The 21,415-nt window shown below is 42.9% G+C and overlaps 1 protein-coding gene across 6 annotated transcripts in view; it reads right to left on the reverse strand.

The window, feature by feature from the left end:
• Nucleotides 1–21,415, reverse strand: part of LOC123029975 (non-receptor tyrosine-protein kinase TYK2-like) — a 62,172-nt gene that overhangs the window by 18,288 nt on the left and 22,469 nt on the right. For 5 of the 6 annotated variants that reach the window (XM_044443447.1, XM_044443444.1, XM_044443443.1 and 2 more), the window contains exons 4-14: nt 16,842–16,995; nt 15,403–15,566; nt 13,256–13,640; nt 10,755–10,949; nt 9,572–9,729; nt 9,368–9,485; nt 5,533–5,725; nt 3,334–3,440; nt 2,673–2,849; nt 1,509–1,596; nt 394–521 (exon numbers count right to left, since the gene is read on the reverse strand). In XM_044443447.1, the coding sequence (XP_044299382.1) occupies nt 394–521; nt 1,509–1,596; nt 2,673–2,849; nt 3,334–3,440; nt 5,533–5,725; nt 9,368–9,485; nt 9,572–9,729; nt 10,755–10,949; nt 13,256–13,640; nt 15,403–15,566; nt 16,842–16,995 (1,867 nt within the window). The remainder of the gene's footprint in view (nt 1–393; nt 522–1,508; nt 1,597–2,672; nt 2,850–3,333; nt 3,441–5,532; nt 5,726–9,367; nt 9,486–9,571; nt 9,730–10,754; nt 10,950–13,255; nt 13,641–15,402; nt 15,567–16,841; nt 16,996–21,415) is intronic. The other variant, XM_044443448.1, reaches the window with a different exon arrangement.

The following is a 21,415-nucleotide window of genomic DNA, read 5'->3' on the forward strand; positions in this document are numbered from 1 at the left end:
CTGCAAGTCCAAGTCTTAAATGGTTTAACAATGGATAACCATGTCTAGCCTTCTGACCCTATCTGGTTATAGGAATCAGTGGTGCTTCTTAACATATGATTCTCTCACTCCTGCATCTTTCAAGGAGGTTCCCAACATCAAAATAACAGGGGACACTTTTACATTGTTTTAATGGTCATTCTTCTCAGAGCAATGCAGTTTTGTGAGGCTAAGAAGAATCTATAATCAATACCCACACAAACTGCAATTCCAAAGATTTTGTGGAGAAAGCCTTGGAAATTAAAGTTATATATGACAGATATTAATGTTTAGTAGTGATCTGGTTCTACCCAGAAGTGATCTGGTTTTTACACTCCCAGGAGGCCCAATTCAAATCCACCCCAGGAAACTTACCAAATAAGTCAGGGCGCTAGCTAACTGTGCAGCAACAGTGAATTTCCAGCCCACTGTTATCCGCCCTTTGTTTTTCCGCAAGAAGACATCCAGGGGACCATGTTCAATGTACTCTTCCACCATTATATCTGAGAGCAGAAAAAGGAGAGACTCTGAAGTAAAAAGAGGCTTAGTATCATTGCTTCACAGCAGCAAGGGAACTGACTGAGTGCAACTCATGAGCAGAAATGGGAAAGAGCTGTTTTGACTGCTGTTAAAAGTTTTAAGATGATCACAAAAGGGAGATAGATCACCGGCCGGGGATGGAAGGTACATGTGACCACCAGAGAAATCTATCATGAGAGCATTAGAAGAGCCTTGCAGAATCAGACCAAAGGCTGGCCAGCATTCTGTCTACATAATGGTAAACCAGTTGCCTCCCGGAAGCCCACAAGCAGGGCATAAGCACAACAGCATCCTCCTGCTCATGTTCTTTATCAACTGGGATGCAGGGGCATATTTATATTGGAGATTGAAGGTGAAGGTTTCCCCATGACATTACAGTCCAGTCATGTCTGATTCTTGGGGACAGTGCTCATCTCCGTCTCCTAGCCAAGGGGGCCAGCGTTTGTCCGCAGACAGTTTCCATGGTCATGTGGCCAGCATGACTAAACACCAAGGTGCACAGAACGCTGTTACCTGCCCACCGAAGTGGTGCCTTTTTTCTATTTGCATTTGTATGCTTTCAAACTGCAAGGTTGGCAGGAGCTGGGACAGAGTACAGGAGCTCATCCTGTCTGTGGATTCCAACTGTCGACCTTTCAATCAACCAGCCCAGCGGCTTAGCAGTTTAACCCACTGCGCCACGGCATCCCCATATTGGAGATTATAGCATCATAATTAGCACCCATGAATGGCCAATAGCCTTATCCTTTACAGGTTTGTCTAATCTCCCTTTGAAGCCATTCAAGTTGGCACCCAACACTGTAACTTGCAGCAGATGTCAAGAAATGATTAAACATGGGTAATTTGTGTCAGAAATGGCATCAGGCAAGGAAAAATGTTGAAACTTGAGGAACTATTAAAAGGCAACAATTGCATTTCAAAGAACAGACAAAGCATGGATTGACACTCACTTTCTGAGCCCCATACACAAACCCCGTGAACAAAAGCCAAATGGATGTGGGAGACCTGGCTCATCAGGCTGGCTGTTTCAAAGAATGCCTACAGGGAGAAGAGGGGAGACCATCAAATGAGAGCCACTATCCAAGGAACACAGCTGGGGCAGAACAAAATAAGGGGGGGGGGGTAAAAGAAATCCACTGCTGTGCACCACAAGTGAATTCCTTATCCACCCTAACTTCATACCATTCCCACAGAAGTACATTTTAGTAATCATGATAAATAAGCTTTATAAGTAGTTTTTCTTTTTGTAGGCCTCACTTGCTATCTATTTCATTCTGCTTCAGATATATTTTTCAATAACTTTTTGGTAGTATTTTAATGTTATATATCATCTTCAATGTCTGCAGAAAGAGTAGCTGCCATTAACACTCTTTTTAAAGCAAGATAAGATAGAAAAGCTAGGGGGGGATATAACTAAGAGAAAATAAAACCTGTTGCCCATGCACCACATACTGCATTTGCTGAGAACATGTTTAATAGCCAGAGACTAAAAATGGGAAACATAAATGCACATGAAGAATGCGCAAGTGTCTATTTTACAAGACATCTACCTGGGAAGTTGCTTTTGCACAGGTTTTCTCTTCAGAGGCAATTATTTCTGAGGAGAAACTGTTGTTTGTGAAGCAGCCCTGAGGAATGGTCTTCTGAATCACACCCCCTTTCCACCTGTTGCTTGATCCAAGTAGCAGCCTGGAAAAGGAAGACCTCAGCCAAAAGAGGCTGCTGCCCTAACCTACTCACAGAAAAATGTTAAGGGTTTGGTGCCACCAGCATGCTAATGACACCCAACTCTGTCTCTTTTTCCCATCTAAATTCAAAGAAGCTGTTCTGGTTCTAAATCAGTGTCCAATGCTGGCAATAGACTGGGTGAGGGCAGACAAATTCAGGCTTAATCCAGATCAAACAGAGGTACTATGCGTATTCAGAAGTCAGATCAGGGAATCTGACCAGCACATTCAGCTTGTTTTGGATAGGGATATACTCCCCCTGAATACGCAGGTTGAGTCTCTGGAGCAAGTAAGTCCACCCACCCACTTACAGAGCCAGCAGACAGAATGCTCCTCTCTCAGAATGCTTACTAGTTCCCCCCTGCTGCTCCCAAGAGGCCTACTCACCAGTGCAATGTCCCTGTGGCTAGGGTCCAGCATCTTGAGCACTACATGCATCTCACGGCTATTGTTGTTCTGCTCAGTGGAAAAATATTCTGTCTCATCATCCCCGTTGGCCCCACTGCACACATGTAGCACACCGTCATAAATGTTTGTACGTGTCCCTTGTCCCAGGTGGGCTCTCTAAATGGAAGTCAAGACATCACTGTGTTAGCTAAAATTTGAATTTCTTCCAAATAAACTCCCTTCATCTCACATGCATCTTTCATTCCATCCAGAGTCAATTCATGGCTTTCTTCTAAGTTAATCCACCTAAATCCTGCTTCAGTTCAAAACTGGGAAAAGAAGCCTGCTTCTTTCTTGTCAGGCATTCATCTTGCTTTAATTCAGTCTACTCTGTTTTCAACCCTCTAGAAGACACAGAAGTCAAACTGAATGTTTCCAGACTAGACGTTTGGCTAGATCAAGTCACCTGTCCTCAAGTAGCTCCCAGACAGAGTTTAGCATCACATTGGAAATAAGCACATTGCATGGTCATAAAACTATGGCTTAGAAATTTCTTGCATAGAAAGAGAATGCTTGACCCTTTAGAGGGTGATACAACCTTATAATCTTAATACTTCATCCCCCAACAGGTCAACTATGTTAACAGATCAACTGTGCTAACCTGAGAGATCTCATTCTTTCGGATTTGATGGAAGCTCAGCTGGGTCAAATTCAGAATTGGCCGAGCGCTGGCCTTCACTTTTCGTGTGATCAGCAAGTTTGAGATTTCTGTAGTGCACAAGATTAGCCCAAAAGATCAGATCTAGGAAGTCACACACTAAAATAATGTAGCACAAAAGCAGACTACCTATAAGGAAACATGGAGCAACTTTATTCAGAAAATTATATTTAGTTATGTTCAAGCAGTACTAGCTGAGTTCTGCTGCCTAGGAGGATTCATGGTATTTAGAAGCTTATTAAATGGATGTTTTAAGACATCCTATAATGAGTTCAGCCAGCAGTCCTCCCAGAAGACAGTTCCTATCACTATTCTGTTACAAAATAGAGACTGTTTAGGGTGCTGCTTCTGATATTGGCAACCTTATCCTCTCTCTCATACTGTGCCATGTATAAGCCAATGTCTCATTGGCAGTTTCATAAACCTCAGCAGAAATACACATTAAAAATGACTGACATTGGAATTTCCTAAGTGAGGTGGGGGAAATAATAAAACAGTAAAAACTGTCAAAAAAGGTAAGATGTTTAATGGCTCTCCCAGTGTGCCACAGTATCTTGGGAAAGCACTGTGTTTAAATCAGAGATCCTGAGCAGCTCAATCACATCTTTCTAGTGAAATAAGAGATAAGTGTTTGCAAAGCTAAGGCTCATTTCTCACTACACTCACCTACTGGCCCAATTCAGATATAGCAGACCATGGTTTCATCTTAGAAGAAGAAAATCATTTGTGCAAACCATATTTAAGAATCCAAGTATCAAACTGTACTTTGATCATGGTTTGATATCCTGCATTCTTAACTATAGTTCATGCAAATCATAGTTCATTGTGTCTAGATAAAATGAGAAACTACACTTTTAAAAAGAACTTTAAACTTTTATATTTCTTCTCATGTACAGAAAAAAGGGGTTTGCATTCGCTTGCTGTTTTCACGACCAATTATGATTTGTCATTGCATCTATTTCAGACCAGTGTGCACAGTTAAAGGTATCAGAGATCCCGGTTTATACTTAACCTACAGTAAAATGGTAGTCAGCTGCTGCTGTTTCCATCACTTCCATAGATTTGTTCAAATATAGTCACTTAAACAGATACCACCACATTACTAAAAGCTGAAAAAACACTTAAATTGAGGAGAGAAGTGCTTTCCAATCCAGGCATGGAGGCAGACAAAAAGGAACTGAGGGAATGGGCAGGAGCCCCTCCCATGGATGCAGGGAACAGGAAGAGGAAGAGTTCCTGCCCAAACTAATGCCTAGCTGTAGAAACTTCCCAACAACAGGTTCCACACAGATGCACAGCCCATATGTGTGATGCACAGAGACCATGAAGAAAAACATAAACAGATACCACCACATTACTGAAGCCATGTATCCCTTCTGTTAAGACTAATCAGATAATCAGCCCAGTTCAAGTGTTTTGTCCCTGACTGATCAGAAGGTAGATTTTCCAGATGTTCTGTATTTCCACTCCTACAATTCCTGTCAATTGGTCATGCTGGCAGGACAATCTGAAAACTGAAGTCCGAAACATCTGACAATCTACCTCCTACCTACCCTTCATCCTCAAGAGGAGGATGGTAATGTACTTGCAGGCCCCATACATTTATTGCATCCCTGTTTCCCAAAGCTGCCACCCTCAGCTCATTGGAGAGCAGTGGTCTGCAGTGGAGATCATGCTGTATGCATGTAGGCAGACTCTGTGGGTTCTAATTGTATGTGGAATGTGCTACCTAACAGCAAGCTGCTCACTGCAGATGTTCACCTGTGACACAATGAAGGTAGGGACAGGTAACAGTGATGCAATGGAAAGGAGAGGAGTTACTGAGTTTGCCTCTCCTCTCCTCTCCTCCCCTCCTAATTATTAGAGAGCTAGACATGTATGAAATTGTAACTGAGACGCACAAATGCCATTCAGATTTACAAGTCTTTGTTCTGCATTTACTATGTACTGACCAACATTCAGCTACACTGTGTTCTGGAATATGCAACCAAATGCTAAACAATTACAGGTCTTATGGTAGGAAAAGGCTGTATGACGACCCAACCTCTTCCTTTCTTATACTTTTCTTTCCCCAGGGAAAATTTCACAGTCAATCTATATCATAGGAAAAGGAAGATTCTTTAGATGTGACCTGGTTTGTACCTCCTGGCTTGGGGAGACAACACCTCTTTAAAATGAAGATCTCATTTCCAGATCTTAGTGTGCAGCCTTTGAGAGCATTCATCAGCTCTTGGATACTAGGGAACTCCTGCTCCCAGCCTTCAAGCACAAAGGTTTTGTCCTTCTTTTGGATCCGGAAGTGTCTGTAGCTTGAGGAATCTAGGAACTGCAAGTTTTGGTGCAAACAAGAAAGAGGAGAAAGACTAAGAGCTGGATTCAAACCTGCACAGTTAGCCTGCAGCTTTGTTTGAAAAATGCACAGCATGGGACAAGCTTATCTATAAACTAAGGCTCCCACAGCAATTTCAAACAAAACTTTATTTGTCCAATTTTTCAAAAATCAACAGAAGCCAGAATACATAGCACTTCCTCCTTGTATATTCATGACAAACATGCACCCTGCTGGATTGGTTCAAGGCCCCATCTAGTTCTACATCCTGTTTCCAACATTGTCCATTCAAGACCAAGGAAGTGCATGTTTTACATATTAATTTTTAAAGAAGCTGCCCACTGGGCAGGGACATCCTGGAAAGGGTACACAGAGCTCTACCTTGGTCATGTTTTCTGCCCTGGTAACAACTAGTAGCAGAAGAAGCAAAAACAGGTGTTTCGCCAACTGACTTAAATTATTTTTAAGTAGAGATCACTACTTTTGTTAGAAATATGGCACTTTCCACTAACACAGAAGTACAGCATGACATCAATAGAAAAGCAAGGAAGTAAAAAAAAAAAAAGCTACTATTAATAGTAATGAATTTTGGTGGTTTTCAGTTTTGTCTTTTATCAACCATAATAAAGTATAGGCAGTGCTTTTATTATGTAAGAATTAATACTGTTGGCTAAACTGTTGGAATTATATGACTGTTAGTTCTATTGATTCATTCATCAATAGAATGAATGATCTGGAATTTACTTAGAAGGGCATTTGGACTAACTGTTTTGTAAATAATATCTCCTCTTCTTGCATGCAGCATGAGTGTGATGAGTCATGGGAAATTACAGCATGCTCCTCTACCACCTCAGCCTTTTACAGCATAAGTGACTAATGTCGATATATTGTGGGCTATGATGCTAGTAAATTTGTTGACTTGTTAAAACAACAATAAAATGTGACTCAATTCAGACATTTTACCAAGCCACAGTTTCTACTTCCAAGCGTACAACAGGAAAGCCATGATTTAGAGCTACATGTCTGCTTTCATTTTCCTTCTGCTTAGCATTCAGCTTTGTCCGATCCCTATGGCACAGCAGCCTCCACAGGAAGAGTAATGCCTTCATTACATTATATCAGGGTGCAGAGCAGAAAAGAGAGAAGAAAAGCAGAGCTTCCCACTGGCTGTGCTGATAGACAAGTTTCCTTTGGCTCTTACTGTCCCCAAGCTGGCACCAAATAGCAGCTAGTTTCCATAAGGGGTAGCAGAATAAGAGAAAGGAAGCAGGATCAACAGAGACACCAGCTCCTTTTGGCTCCTCTTCTTCCAGAATTGTTGCCCCATTCCAGCTGGTTCTGGTTACTGCAGCATGAAGATGTGGACAAGGTGCTTGGACGAGTACGTCCCACCACTTGCCTATTGGACCCTTGCCCATCTTGGCTAATTAACAATGCCAAGCACGGGATAGGGACCTGGATCTTGGAAGTGGTTAACACCTCTCTGAGGGATGGCCGGGTACCTGCCCCTTTAAAGGAGGCAGTAGTCCGACCTGTCCTGAAGAAGGTGTCACTAGATCCAGAGATGGCCACTAATTATAGACCAGTGGCCAACATGCCATTTTTGGGCAAGGTGTAGGAGCGGGTGGTGGCGGGACAACTCCAAGTACTCTTGGATGAAACTGACTATCTGGACCCATTTCAGTCCGGCTTCAAACCCGGGTATGGTACTGAATCTGCCTTGGTCACCCTGTACGATGACCTGTGCAGGGAGAAAGACAGGGGGAGTGCGTCCCTGTTGGTTCTCCTGGACCTCTCAGCGGCTTTCGATACCATCGACCATGGTATCCTTCTGGATAGGCTAGTGGGATTGGGGGTCGGAGGCACTGCTTTGCAGTGGTTCTGCTCGTATCTCAATGGCCAATTCCAGAAGGTGATGCTGGGGAACTATGGCTCTGCGCCATGGCAATTATGCCATAGAGTTCCGCAGGGTTCCATTTTGTCCCCCATGCTATTTAACATCTACATGAAATCGCTGGGGGAGGTCATCAGGAGGTGTGGGCTGCGGAATCATCAGTACGCTGATGATACCCAGCTCTACCTCTCGTTTTCTACCAATCCAGGTGACTCAGTGGTTGTACTGAACCGGTGCCTCGCCGAGGTAATGGGCTGGATGAGGGCCAATAAACTGAAGCTCAATCCAGGCAAGACAGAGGTCCTGTTGGTAGGCGGATTGGACTTCGGGGAAGGGGACCTTGACCTAGTCCTGAATGGGGTTGCACTCCCTCTTAGGGACAAGGTCCGCAGCTTGGGAGTGCTCCTCGACCCAGAGCTTTCACTGGAAGCTCAGGTGACAGCGGTGGCGAGGAGCGCTTTCTTTCAGCTTCGGCTGATCCATCAGCTGCGTCCCTACCTGGAGAACGACTGCCTAGCGACAGTGACACATGCATTGGTGACTTCCCAACTAGACTTCTGTAACGTGCTCTACGTGGAGCTGCCCTTGAAGACGGTCCGGATACTTCAATGGGTTCAAAATAGAGCTGCCAGGCTGCTGACAGGGACTGGGCATTATGTTCACATGACTCCAGTCCTCCATCAGCTTCACTGCTCCCCATTGAAGTCTGGGCCCAATTCAAGGTGTTGGTTATTACCTATAAAGCCCTTAACGGCTTGGGTCCTGGTTACCTAAAGGAGCGCTTACGTCCATATGTGCCCGCCCGCCCCTTGAGATCAGCGGGAGAGGCCCTTCTCCGGGAACCCTCCGTGAAGGATATTAGGAGGGTAAGTACCCGGAGGAGGGCTTTCTTTGCGGTGGCACCCAATCTATAGAATGCACTCCCCAGAGAGGTCTGCCTGGCGCCGTCGTTATTTGTTTTTCGGCACCAGGTGAAGACCTTTTTATTTAAACATCATTTTAATTGTTAATATTATTTATTGATTTTACATCTTTGCCAGGACGTCTCCAATTATATTGTTTTTATATTGTTATTCTGTTGTTATTTATTGTTGTGAGCCGCCCCGAGGCTTCGGCAAATGGGGCGGCAGAGAAGCGTCATTCATTCATTCATTCATTCATTCATTCATTCATTCATTCATTATAAATAAATAAATAAATAAATAAATAAATAAATAAATAAATAAATAAATAAGAGGAATTCTGTAACTTTAGGAATTTGCTTGAGTGTCCGCACTGTAACCTTTTCTCCTTTTATGTTGTGTCTTTTGGCTTATGGGGTAGCTACTGATCTATAAGACACTCTGGAACCCTTTTTGGTAGAAGATCAGGGTAGAAATGTGATAAATAAAATAAAATAACAAAACTATGGTTTGCCAATTCAAAAATTATACCATACTGATTTGAACCAATCCAAAGTTTAATTACTCTTCAGAAAGATGGTGTTAAGGCAAACTGACTTAAAGATATTATACCAGTTACAAGAATGTCAGCCCTGATTCCCAGGTGGTTTTCCATTCTCTTTATTTCTCTGTGTGAAGCCAGCAAGCTTGCACAGATTTAACATAAAGGCTCACCCTCACCACATTCTTAGACTCAAGGGATGCATGTTTACATGTAGAAAAGACTCCATCACAGAGCACCAGGACCAAACTACCATTTTGGGAGAATCTATAAAATTGAAGCAGCCCTTTGCCACTTCCCCCATACCTCACCTGGCCTCTCCTCATTACAGACAAGATCAATCTATTGAAGTCAAGGGCGCTCCAACGGAGGACATACAGCCCCTCCTCCTGTTCCTCCCACTTCAGTTTAGCCAAAATGAATTCCTCCCTACAAAGAGAAAACATTTCAGGCACAACCTATGAAGACACTTGATCCCACACCTGATGTAAGACCAGGGCATGGCGAAGACTTACTGCATAGGGCCATGGATACCATTCTGGATGCTCAGAACCAGCTGTGGTGGAGCCACTTCATGGCACAGATAATGGTTAGAATCAGCTGTCAATCTGAAGTACCCATCCACAAGTGAAACCAAGGAGAGTGCAGCCTCATGGGATGAAAGAGTCAGATCCTGAGTAGAAAAAAGTGAAAGCATAGCTATCATTCCTGAGCCACAGTACCAGGTTGAAGGGCTCTGTGAAGGTATGCTAAAAAAAAGCTATATTTTGGGAATGTGCCCCACCTGCATTTCCATCTTTGCTTGCACTCGCTTTCAGACCCCATTCTGCTTTTCCAGTAACACTACACTGTTTCAAACAAAGCCACTATATTATGAGTTGCAACACACTTAAAAGGGTCGGCATAGAGAAGACAAACACAGATGACACTATAAATGAGGTACATCTGGTTAGGAAGTTAAGCGGATAATCAAACCCTCCTTAGTGAAAAGGTGGCAGAACACTCTCCTTCCCTTCTTACAAACAGCCTCACAAACCTCAGCCTGCTAGCTTGCACCATACTATCCCTACAGAATTGTGATCCTAAGACAACCAAGGAAGTGGAGTGGAGTGGACAGGACAAGACTTTTGGACTTTAACAAGGAGTCCAGGGATCAAATTCTTTCACTTTAATGCTATGTTTGAGTTTCTCATTAAGGGATCATCTTGGCTACCACCTGCATGTAATACTACTGGAAATTAATGGAACTTTACAGGAATCTGTTGAGCAAAAGAGCAACTCTACTTTTACAGCTATGATTTCACTTTATTCACTATCAGTTTTAATATTTTTCTAGCCAGGTCTTCATCAGAGGGTGCTTGTACAAGCGAAGTGAACTTTGAGCTCTCCTTACAAAACGCTAGTTCTGGTCTCAGGTTAAAGGCAAATAACTAGTCTGGTGTTGTTTTCTGGGGAGTCCTGCTGGAAGTAACTGAGTAATAAAATAAATATAACTTTTAAACTCCTCAGATCTGGTGGCAACAAACATAGACATGGTGTTGAGCTGCCGAAGCTGCACGCTGACAGCAAAAATAGTATCACATGTTACCCTTTAAAAGCTCCAGCCCTTACCATATATATAGACATGACTACTCCAAACAATCGTATTTTAATAAAAAGACTCCAAGAAAGGTAGCTGAGAGGCAAACTCCCACCTACCAGGCACTTATTGTCTTGATGGTGAATGCGGACTTCGCAGTCTTTGACAACAATGTGTGTGATCTCCTGGAAGTCACAAAAGTGCACCCATTTCTGTTCATGTTGTTCCACTGGTTGGTAGGGCCATTTGGCCTTATGGTCTTTAATCTTGGCCTTCTTCCCCAAATACCCTCTATGGGGATGGCTTTGTAATCTCTGCAAGACAAAGACAGACACTGAGCTCTGTATGTTCATATTAGCATGGATGCCAGTATTACACTACAACTGTTGTAAGAATAAACTCCAACCAGGCTTCCAACTATTCAACACATGAGGAACCATGCCTATCCTCACATTCCAGCTTTAAGATCAGAGATGCAGCCTTCTGAGGTATAATGTAACATCTTAGGGTCACACAGGTCACCTCAAAATCTGCCTGACTAGCATTTTCTGGGAGTTGCTGCTTTTAAGCCTCTGAACCAGTTGGCCATTGTTGAATATTCTGTTGATAAAGAGGCAGAAATGCAGGTTGCCATAGTGGTCTCCAAAGAAAAAAAGTTCCAAAGATCAAAAGTAAAAGAAATATGTGAGCAACCCTTTGTATTCACCACAATTCTTCAAGTTGCATATTAAGCAAACAAAAGGAAAAAGAAAAATGATGTTGATTGACATGATGAAAATATTAAAGCTGAATGGAAATTTCTGTCATGAAGAAATTTCCTGTAATACACAGTTTAAATCCAACTTCCCATAATTTAGGTCCACAGATCTTCGTTCTATTCCACTTCTATATGTAACCTCCCTTCTCCCTTGCTTACAGTATCCTCTACAATATCACATACTTTCCAATTTTTTCTCTAAGCAAAACATCCCATGAATTTTGATGAATTTACAAAAGCAATAAAACAACCAGCATGCCCAATAATGCCACTTCACATACCTATATAGTATTGATTACGTCTTTTAAAATAGACCATCCTTTTTCCAAGGAGCCCAAATCAGTGTACGTGATTCCCTAAACTCCATTCTATCCTCACAAAAACCCTGAGAGGTAGGTTAGGATGAAATAATGTGGCCTTAGGCCAGTCACTCACTGAGCTTCCTCCCTAAGTGAAGAACTGAGTCCAGCTTTAGTCTGACATTACCTGCTGCAGTACATGGGCTGTTGCAGAAGTTGCACCTAACCAGATGTAATAGCAGGCAATAGGTTCCTACATCTAGTAATTACTCTAAGTCTGAAATGTTGTAATGATCTGTACATGATGAACTGAGCATTCCATGACAGCAAGTTGAAAGCTGCCGTGGTTACAAACTACTGTGGCCTGACTTCTGATGGGGGTGAGTCATTGGGAGTATAATCACACCAATGCCTTCGCATCTGCACCAACACTCAGTTTCCAACCTTAGTTCATGTGCTGGCTATGACCAAAGCACAGACCACCTAGAAACCTGCCTCTATCCTCATGTTCAGTTACAACCTCTAAAAACATCCTGGCATCTCTTTGGTATCAACTGGATGAAAGGTTGCAACTGTGTGACTGTCCCTCAGTGGAAGCTTTTATTGCTAACAAGACAGCACTTACTGCACTGAGAAACTGGAATTGCTTTTACTAGACTGAATTATATCATCATCATCATCATCATCACCACTACTACTACTACATAGAATTACATTTAAACTGTGCCTTTCTTCCTCTTGCAAGGAACCCAAGGCCGTTGGACAAGTTTCTTCCTCTCTCCATTTTATCCTCACAATAATCCTGTGAAGTAGGTTAGACTGAGAGTCTGTGACTGGCTGGATTACTTTCATTACCAAGTGAGGCCCAGAAGCTGGATCTCCTGAGTCCTAGTTCAACAACCTAACCACTAAGCTACACAATCAGTCTGAAACTTGAAGATTTCAGCTTCACACTGTTATCCAGTCAGTCCAGTGTCCAGGACTAAACACCCCTTCCATGCCAAACCCAAAGTCAAGGAATGGGGAGGCTCTGTAACAAGCAGAAATTCTGGCTGGATCCATAGCCTTAACCTTTACAGCCGGTAGGACCTCATCCTGGCTGCCATTTCCCCAAAAGTCAGATTAGTCAAGACAAACTGAAAATGTATAAAATTCTTGCACATCTTAGTTTTACAGGTTCATGCTTCATTGTGACTGGGGCACTGAGTGCACAGTCATGTAAGCTTCTGTTTGGTCAAACCTTCACTCTGAATGGGTAACCCAGATATTTTTTTAATTGCTCTGTTCTTATTCAAAGAACCCCCTAATCATTCCATTCAATTTTGGCTTCATCCAGCTTCCTGACTTAACCATTAGTAACCTGGCCTTTTAATTAACAAATTTGAACTTTCTCTGAACTGTCCAAGGCAAAAACTTAGTGAACAAACCTAATACACAAGAAGGTTTCCCAACCCTGGACAGACCAAGGTGACTGCCAATTAAGAGCAGCTGCTATGCCCACTGCCCCAGAAAAAGCTGAGAGCCCCAGTGGAGGATGCAACGATGAACCCACAAATGGTCCTACCTCAGCAGAGATGGGCCGCCACTGAATGCCTTCTGTGCCTGTGACCAGAACCTCATGGGTGGCAGGCTTGTCGCTGGGAGGAGAGGCATGGGAGTTCTCCAGATGTGTATGCCCTCCATTAATGTACAGTGGCACCTTCTCACCCTCTGACAGTGTCTCCAATGAGAGAACTGCAAACAGTTCACTCCCAAAACGTGGGGCCAGGTTCTCCAAAGTTGCCAGGTACTTTTTCATCACATCCTGCTCTGTCAGCTTGCCGGTGCTCACTGTGTGTCGTTGGAAGTGCTTCAAGAACTTCTTGAAAACAGTCCTTATACGGAATCTGGTCAGGTAATTGTTCTGCTGAATCTGCTGGTGGAAGGAACGCGGAATGCACTCCTTGAAACTGTGAGGGACACAAAGAGCCAGTTAGCTGAACTAGCCCTCATGTACATTAATACCCTGCTCCCAATGAAGCAGATGGGAATGGAAGCCTGCAGCAAGATGACAAAGACCTAAGTGGTCATTTGTTCACTCACAAGCCACCTATGAGCATAAGGGCTTCAAAAATCTTGATTTTCTCATAAGAATGTAAGAAAAGCCATACTGGATCAGATCAAAGGTCCATGTAGTCCAGCACTGTGCACACACAGTAGCAAAGCAGCTGCCCATAAGATCCCTCAAGCAGGATAAGTGCAAGACCTCCTCCTGCCCAAGCTCCTCAGCAACTATTCCCACTGATAGCCTCCTCCCTCATGAATCTGTCCAATCCCCATTTAAATCCATCCAGATTGACAGCATCACCTCTTCCCATGAAGCAAATTCTATGGTTTAACCATATGCTGTGTGAAAAAGTACTGCCTTTAATCTGTCCTAAACCTCCCACCAATCAGCTTCTTGGGATGACACCAGGATCAACTGTTGTGAGGGAGAGAGAAAAATGTCTCCCTTTCTGTGTTCGCCACACCATGCATTACATTAAGTATCTCTATCATGTCTCCCCTTACCTGCCTCTTTTCTAAACTGATGATTCCCAGTGGCTGCAGCCTCTCCTTGTAGGGCAGCTGCTCCAGCCCCCTGATCATTTACATATGGTAAAAAGTCCCATCCACTTCTTTGCATTTCCAGGACCTTCCATTATATTTCCTGAGTATCTTTTAGAGCAATGTACCAATGATAGAACATCTTGTACCAATTTTCTCCTAGTGCTTAACTAACTGTAAATTTTCTATCTTTTGTCCATAAGGTTTCCTATTGGCAGAAGGCTATTTCTTCTTCAAAGTTCTACATCTATTTTATCATACATATTTTAACTTGTTCAGTTTCAGTTCCATATTGCAGTAATTGCTTATAAATCCACCCTAAAAATTTATCTTTTTGCTGCAAAATCAACTTTTCAAATTCTGTCAGGTCTCATATGGTGCCCTTCCTGTTTGAATTTCCCTTTTCAGTCTTGAAACCAATTGAAAATAGAGAAGCCATTTTATCTTTTTTCCTTCATCTTTTAGTTTTTGTCAAGGCTTAATTCCTCCTTGTTGATCCATCATATCTCCTTCTGTTATAAAACCATTGCTTTTCTGTAGATGCTAATCACAATATGCTTCTATTGAAGACACCAAAGGAGAAATGGAGGACTGATTCTTCTTTGTATAGAATGTCAAATTCTTATTAAACTGTCTCTGATTACATATTTTTGTCATTATTTAAATTTTTAATGGACTCCTTAGCCCACAAATAATTATGTAGTCCTTCTTCCAAGCTGGTTTCCAATTTTATTAATCTTTCATCTGGATTTTTAATCCAGTCTGTAATCCAAATCAAGCCAGCTGCATAGTACTATAGGTATATACTAATTATACTGCTGTGCAGTATGTAGCTGGCAGTTCTTGTGCCTCTTAGAAAGGCAGATACAGAATAAATTGGGAGGATTACACTTCCATAATGTGTAACAGGAAGTATCCCTGCATCCCCACCCCACCCAGTATTTCTACTGAACTGTAGTGGGTAGGACAGTCTTTACATGCATGCAACTCATATCCTCTTAACCAGAAGTTCTCAGCAGCACTTCAGCAAATACTAGTGGCAACCTTCTGAAAACGAACGTGAGATTACATGGACAGTAAGCACAGCATGCACACATTTCTTACTTCTGCCACTATGGTAATCACCTGGTTTTCTCTGCCACTTTTTCAAGGGAGATGCCCATCTTGAGGGCAATGTGGCACAGGTGTAAGACAGCCATGCCCAGGCTCTCATGTTCAAACTGGTGAATTTCCTGTTCAGTGCGAAGGTCTTTTAGAGAAGCTACATCATTTATGAAGTCATGTTTCCCCTGGGAAAGAAGAACCAAAAAAAAGAACCCTCAGAGAGATACATTTCCAAATTGATGGGTTTCAGTTCCCTCTCTCTGGAGTCTTCGCAGAGGGATTAACCTAGTCCAATTACTGGAGATGAAACTAAAAGGATGCCAAGGATCCAACCTGTAATTCTACACAGGTAAAACATACTTTTTGTAAAAGGATATTCATAATTATGAAACTGTGAAGCCAAAAGACAATATTCCTCTAGAATTCATTTCCACCTTGCCCCATCTAGTTCATGGAACCAATTGTTGCCTGCTTTTGTTTTCCCCTTACCTGGCACTGCCAGCGCTCCACTTTTCTACTGAAAGCATTTCCAGACAAGCATGAACTTCTTATCTCTACATCACCTCCCATGCCACCAATGCCAAGGAAAGTCATTCTGGTACAAGTGAAGCAAATCGAAGCACTCTACTCATTAACTCTTTTCTAATTTGTATGGAGCAGATCTACTGTCTGGTGTTCAAGAGGGAGGAGTAGTCAGTTCATGTGAATGTTCATGCTGAGTGACACTGAATTACATTCCAATAAACTTTTAACTCTGTGAATGGGTTTTGATCACATGTAGTGTCTGAAAAAACACTTATGAGGATGCCAGGATGGAGAGTGGCACTCAGTTTTCTTTCCAAGTCAAAAATTATTTGTGTAAAAAGTGGTGTGGCTGCTTAAAGTTTCCTGAAGACAGATTAAGGATACAAGAGACTGGCTATCTGTACTACATTTCCTCTAAAGAAAGTCTGAACTGCACCCTACTACCAACTGGTGAACATCTCCTGGCATCCGAAGGGTCCTCCATGCGCTGTTACGTTATTTCCTGTGTGCCGGCTTACTGCCTGTGGAGCTCACCAATGATCTTTACAGCTTTTATCTATCTCTGCTTCTTATAGCCATGCCTTACCTAGGCTTGTTCTGCCTTCCAGTTCAGTCCTCCTGAACTGTCTGCAAATAAACCCAATCTGGCAGAAATTTAGGGACAGACTGGCTGACATTTGCAATTACTTGCTCTTGAGACATCCCATGAGCTGGATTGTGCAGGGTGGTTAGAAGAAAGTGAGGAAATGGTTTTGCAATGTGGGGTTGCCCTTTACAGTTTAAATAATTCAAGTGCTATTGGGGATGGCCTCACTCATCTAGTAAATCCCAGGGAAACTTAGTATTAAGAAAGAAAAGGGCATGCCAGAGAGGAGGGAGTATCATCAGACACACATGCTTAATCTTTATGGATCATTATCAACAAAGCCACATACTTGTTCAAAGAGATACTCAAATGATGACTTATCCAGCAAGGCACCGTCTTGCTCGCTTTTCTGTGACTTGTCCTCCGAGTCATTTTGGTGAGGAATGTTGCGATAGACAGCTGGCTCTTTGTTATTTGTCCCATGCCAGTTTCGGAAATAATACCTGTAAAAAGTGGCAATGGTACATTTGATATAGTAGTGCTTGACAAACACTAGTAACAATTGACTTTTAATTCAACGGGTGAGTTTATCCCAGCAAGCAAGCTGCACTGTTTCCAGAGTATGGATTTTTGCCTCAACTTACCAGTCAGATGGTGTCACGGTTCCCATGGCAGTATTTCTGTATTCTGTCCTCCTGCTCTTGGCACACACCCCAGCAACCCCCCACAAGCAGAATCCCCTTCTGCACTGCATTGCTCCCTGTGGACCTCAGCTGCCTCTCCCTGATTGGTCTGCAGGGATTTTGAAATGAGTTCTCAGTCTTTCCCTCCCAAGGGTATCTGCACTGGCATAACGCTTCCTAGACACTCTGGCCCTCAAACAGTTTTTTTAATTAAAAGAAACACTTTTGCCTTGATTCCCCCCCCCCCCCATCCCTTCTCTCTCCATGCATTCACCTGTTTCTTCCCTGTTTCAGAGAGTAAACAGGGTGATGGGCAGACCACTCAGCCAATAGGGACAAAGGAAGTGATAACACTTGTGTGTGTGTGTGTGTGTGTGTGTGTGTGTGTGTGTGTGTGAGAGAGAGAGAGAGAGAGAGAGAGAGAGAGAGAGAGCGCGCGAGCGAGCATGCACCGCAGATAGCAGAGATCAGATGCCTACAGCAGCCACTTCTGTGGCTGCTCTTTCCATGGGAGTCCTCACATGGAACCACTGAAAGCAGGTTCCAACAACATGACAGACCATCAACATGGCTCATGACATGGGAACCCAGACAATGAGGAAGTAGTCCTGCAAACTAGCACCCATCCGCACATCACATTCGGAAACAATATATGCATTACTGTCAACTGAATCAGATACATAGAACCAGATGTAAGAACTGTGACAAATTTCTCTGGCTTAAAGGGAAAGTATGTTAAAAATTCATCAAGAGAAGTAGGATGCACTGGTGGAACATTGCTTTGAATCTATTTCCAAACCTGCTTGGTTGTGATTGGATGTGATATTAAGGTACGCACTTTATTCAGGATGTTAAGTAGCTGTTGTGCCTAATGTGCAGAAGCAGTTCACAGAAAATCAAAACTTGTCCCCCATGGTTCACAAAGTACGGAATTTTCTACCTTCAGAGGAAACAACTGCTACAGCTCTTCTTCGCTTTACTGAATTGAGCACATACAAAATCCAAGAATGCCCTGCTGAAATCAAGCTTACGAAGTGGGGAAGGGATAGAATCTGGGTCAACAGCTTGAATGCCATCTTAAAGAGTATGCATGCAGAGCTGATCAATCCAGTGAAAGTTAAAACTTGGGAGAATATATGGCCCATTAGGATTAACCAACCCTGGAACAAAGCAAATGGAAGGCACAGAAAGAAGGTGTGTAGGCTGGACACAAGCCCAACTACTTAAAAAGAGTAGCTTGGAGCAAGAGGAGCCACTACCCAAAGCTGCCCAGCTTCCTCAGGCGGCTCTGGAAAGGCACTCCCTTGGCATGTGGAAGGAACAAGGCCGGCTTTCAGAACCTTCCTAGGGCCTGGGACAGCTTGCTAACTGATAGTACCACTTTCTTCCCCACATTGAGAAACACTCCTCCCATTTTTACTGTTAATATTCTAAACCTAGTAACTTTAAATAATCTCATGAAAGCTGATCTACTAGAGTGATAATGAGCATGACACAAAGCAGCTGTGACTCCACTGAACAAAACATTTTCTTATACTTAGAACCCTATCTGAAATAATGGAAATAATGATGGCCAACCCAAAAGAAAGCTGTTGTGAGAATTATTGAGACCCTGGTTGTCTTAAATGAACAGTGTCAACTGTTACTGCTGTTGTAGTCATAATTGTTTCACGTGCTTGCAAAAACAGTGTCAAGGCCCTGCCAGGCTACTTCAGCTAGCAATTATGACTTGTTTTCCAACAGCTCAAAGCTATCCTAACAGTATATGCATGTAAAGTTGCACCTGAAGCCACACAGTCATGCAGAATCTCTCCCAAGAGATTCACAAAGGCTGCTTAGTGAGGCTGACTTGGAAGAAAAACTGCCTGTACAAGTATATGTAAGAGCAGAAGTCAGCCAACAAGTCCTGGAGAAGAAACCAGTTTGACCATTTCAGACCCCTAACTACTGCTGTGGGATAGCCTTGGCAAAATGCCATCTATTGAATTTTGTCTGGCTCCAAGGCAAGCTAGTGATGAATACCAATGACTCATTCGGCTAGCAGCTGCTGCTGCCGCAATTACTTGTTTGGTCAGCCTGTTTTCAGGGGTGATATCAAGCCGGCAGGGCACATGGCAAGTGCTATTCCCTTCATCTTTCAAGTGCTGCTTACATGTCATCTCAAGTCTCCTACAGCACATTAATCTGCACATTCTCACAATATAATCTGCAGGTCATTGCAATTCTATTCACAAAGGATACATTTCCAAGAGAAACACTTCCAGTATTCTAACTAGCAACAATCCAAATTCCTACATTTTTACAGTCCATACAGCACCCACAAGTATTTGGGGCAAATGAACACACATCATACCTCTTCTCCAAACAAGCATATCTCAAGGGAACAACTACAAAATGAGAGAGAGAGAGAGAGAGAGAGAGAGAGAGAGAGAGAGAGAGAGAGAGAGAACAATACATTGCTTAGCCTTTGCAGAATAATTATCAGAAAGAAGGGATGGTTGAGAATGAGTATGCATAGGGGAGACAAGCCCCTGAGCCACTGGTGAGAGAAGATGCAGGTAGGCCCATGGGATCTACATGGTGTCAAGTCTCATTATTTGATGGAAGGCTTCCTATGGGTGATTTACTAGGCTGCTGGCAGAAGTACTAAGGAGAACACTATATTTCTGATAGGTAACTCTGACACAAAATTCAACTTGTAGGCCTTCTAACAGCAGATGGATTTATTATTTTTTGTAATAAAGTGCAAATAATTTTAACACTGCCTCTGCACCTCACCCTCTGGGGTCAGTGTTGGTGGAAAAGAGACAGGTCAAAAATGAAGCCACAGGTTTTTATCTAGTAACATACTATTTGGTCTGATGGGTAATTCCCTCCTCCCCTGGCCTATTCAACCAGACAAATGTTCCAGGCTGAGTCCATGCATATTCTTCTAGTACTGCAAAAGCCAAAGTATACTTTCCAATATGTCTATACACACTTGGACTGTGGTGGTCACTTTGAGCCGTTATTTCCACACCTTACTCTGAAATATATTCTTTTACTGAAGAAATTGTGTTCCTGTATCTTAGCCCCAGCTTGCACCTTTTGGCCTAAAGCCACTTTATAAGCTATATAACAAGAAACTAACATGAATAAGTAGTCATTGACACTTCATTATCAGTGGACAATGCCAAGCATCTCCCTCTTGAGGAATTTATAGCTGGGCAATAGGACTCTGTGGTTAGGAGGCAGCTGCATCATCCCAGAATGCTGCTCAGTAGTAGGTGCCATAAGCAGATGAGTTAATTATGCTAAGTGATCGATCAAGTGCAGCATTACATGCTTGCCTGCCAAGTTACTCATTCCAGGCCTTGATTTTCTAACAAAAAGGGAAGTCCCTGTTGTGGCCCATCCCTGCGGCCTTTCATCTAAATATACTACCCACAACACCTAAAATCTTACTATACATTTTTACAGTCCTACCCTCATGGCATGTTAAAGCAGTAGGCGCTAATTAGCTCTATTGGAAAGCAGCAGAGTAAGAAGGCAACACAAATCAAGAAGAAAAAACAGAAATACATATTTCTCTTATTTAGAGAATGTCTATCTTGGCCTTTATCAAAATGATCTCTGTACCAGTGCAGGAACAGCACTGCTTAACTAGTCAGGAAACCTAAAATGTTTTTAAGCTAAATGAGTATGTTGTCAGGGAAAATGTGCTTGAATGATAGCTTCTGCTCAAGAGCATGGCTATAAAGCTCCTACAAAAGGGCAAGCCTGTGAAGGAGCCTGATTAGCTTAACTAATGTTATTTGCTTTTAGCTTAACTAAAAGCTATTTGCTTTTGTGAACAGCCGCTTGTATAGGAGCTTGGTTAGCCTAACAAACGCCATTTGCTTTTTGTATAACTGCTTGCTTTGGAGGGGAAAAAGGGAAGGCAAAAGAATGTTGATAAAGAGGCAGTGAGTATAGAAAGACCCCCACGCAAGGACTGGCACGCAGTGATCACGCTCCCCCTGTGAGGGGATTGGACGTAGATAAGCACCTGCGCGAGGCCAGGCATGCAGTGGACATGCAGACCCCGCAAGGGGATTGGGTGAAGGATCAGGCAGACCCTGAGAGGGGATTGGGTGAGGGAACAATGGGGGCGAGATTAAGTGGAAAAGGAGAGGAAAAGCAGGAATGTGTGTGTGTGTGTTGCTGCCTGCCTGCGTGTAGGGACCGGACACCAGGTTGCTTTGCTCAGCTGAATAAAGAA

This window comes from Varanus komodoensis, unplaced genomic scaffold (assembly GCF_004798865.1).
Source record: "Varanus komodoensis strain SLA01 unplaced genomic scaffold, ASM479886v1 scaffold42, whole genome shotgun sequence".
Taxonomy (NCBI): Eukaryota; Metazoa; Chordata; class Lepidosauria; order Squamata; family Varanidae; genus Varanus; species Varanus komodoensis.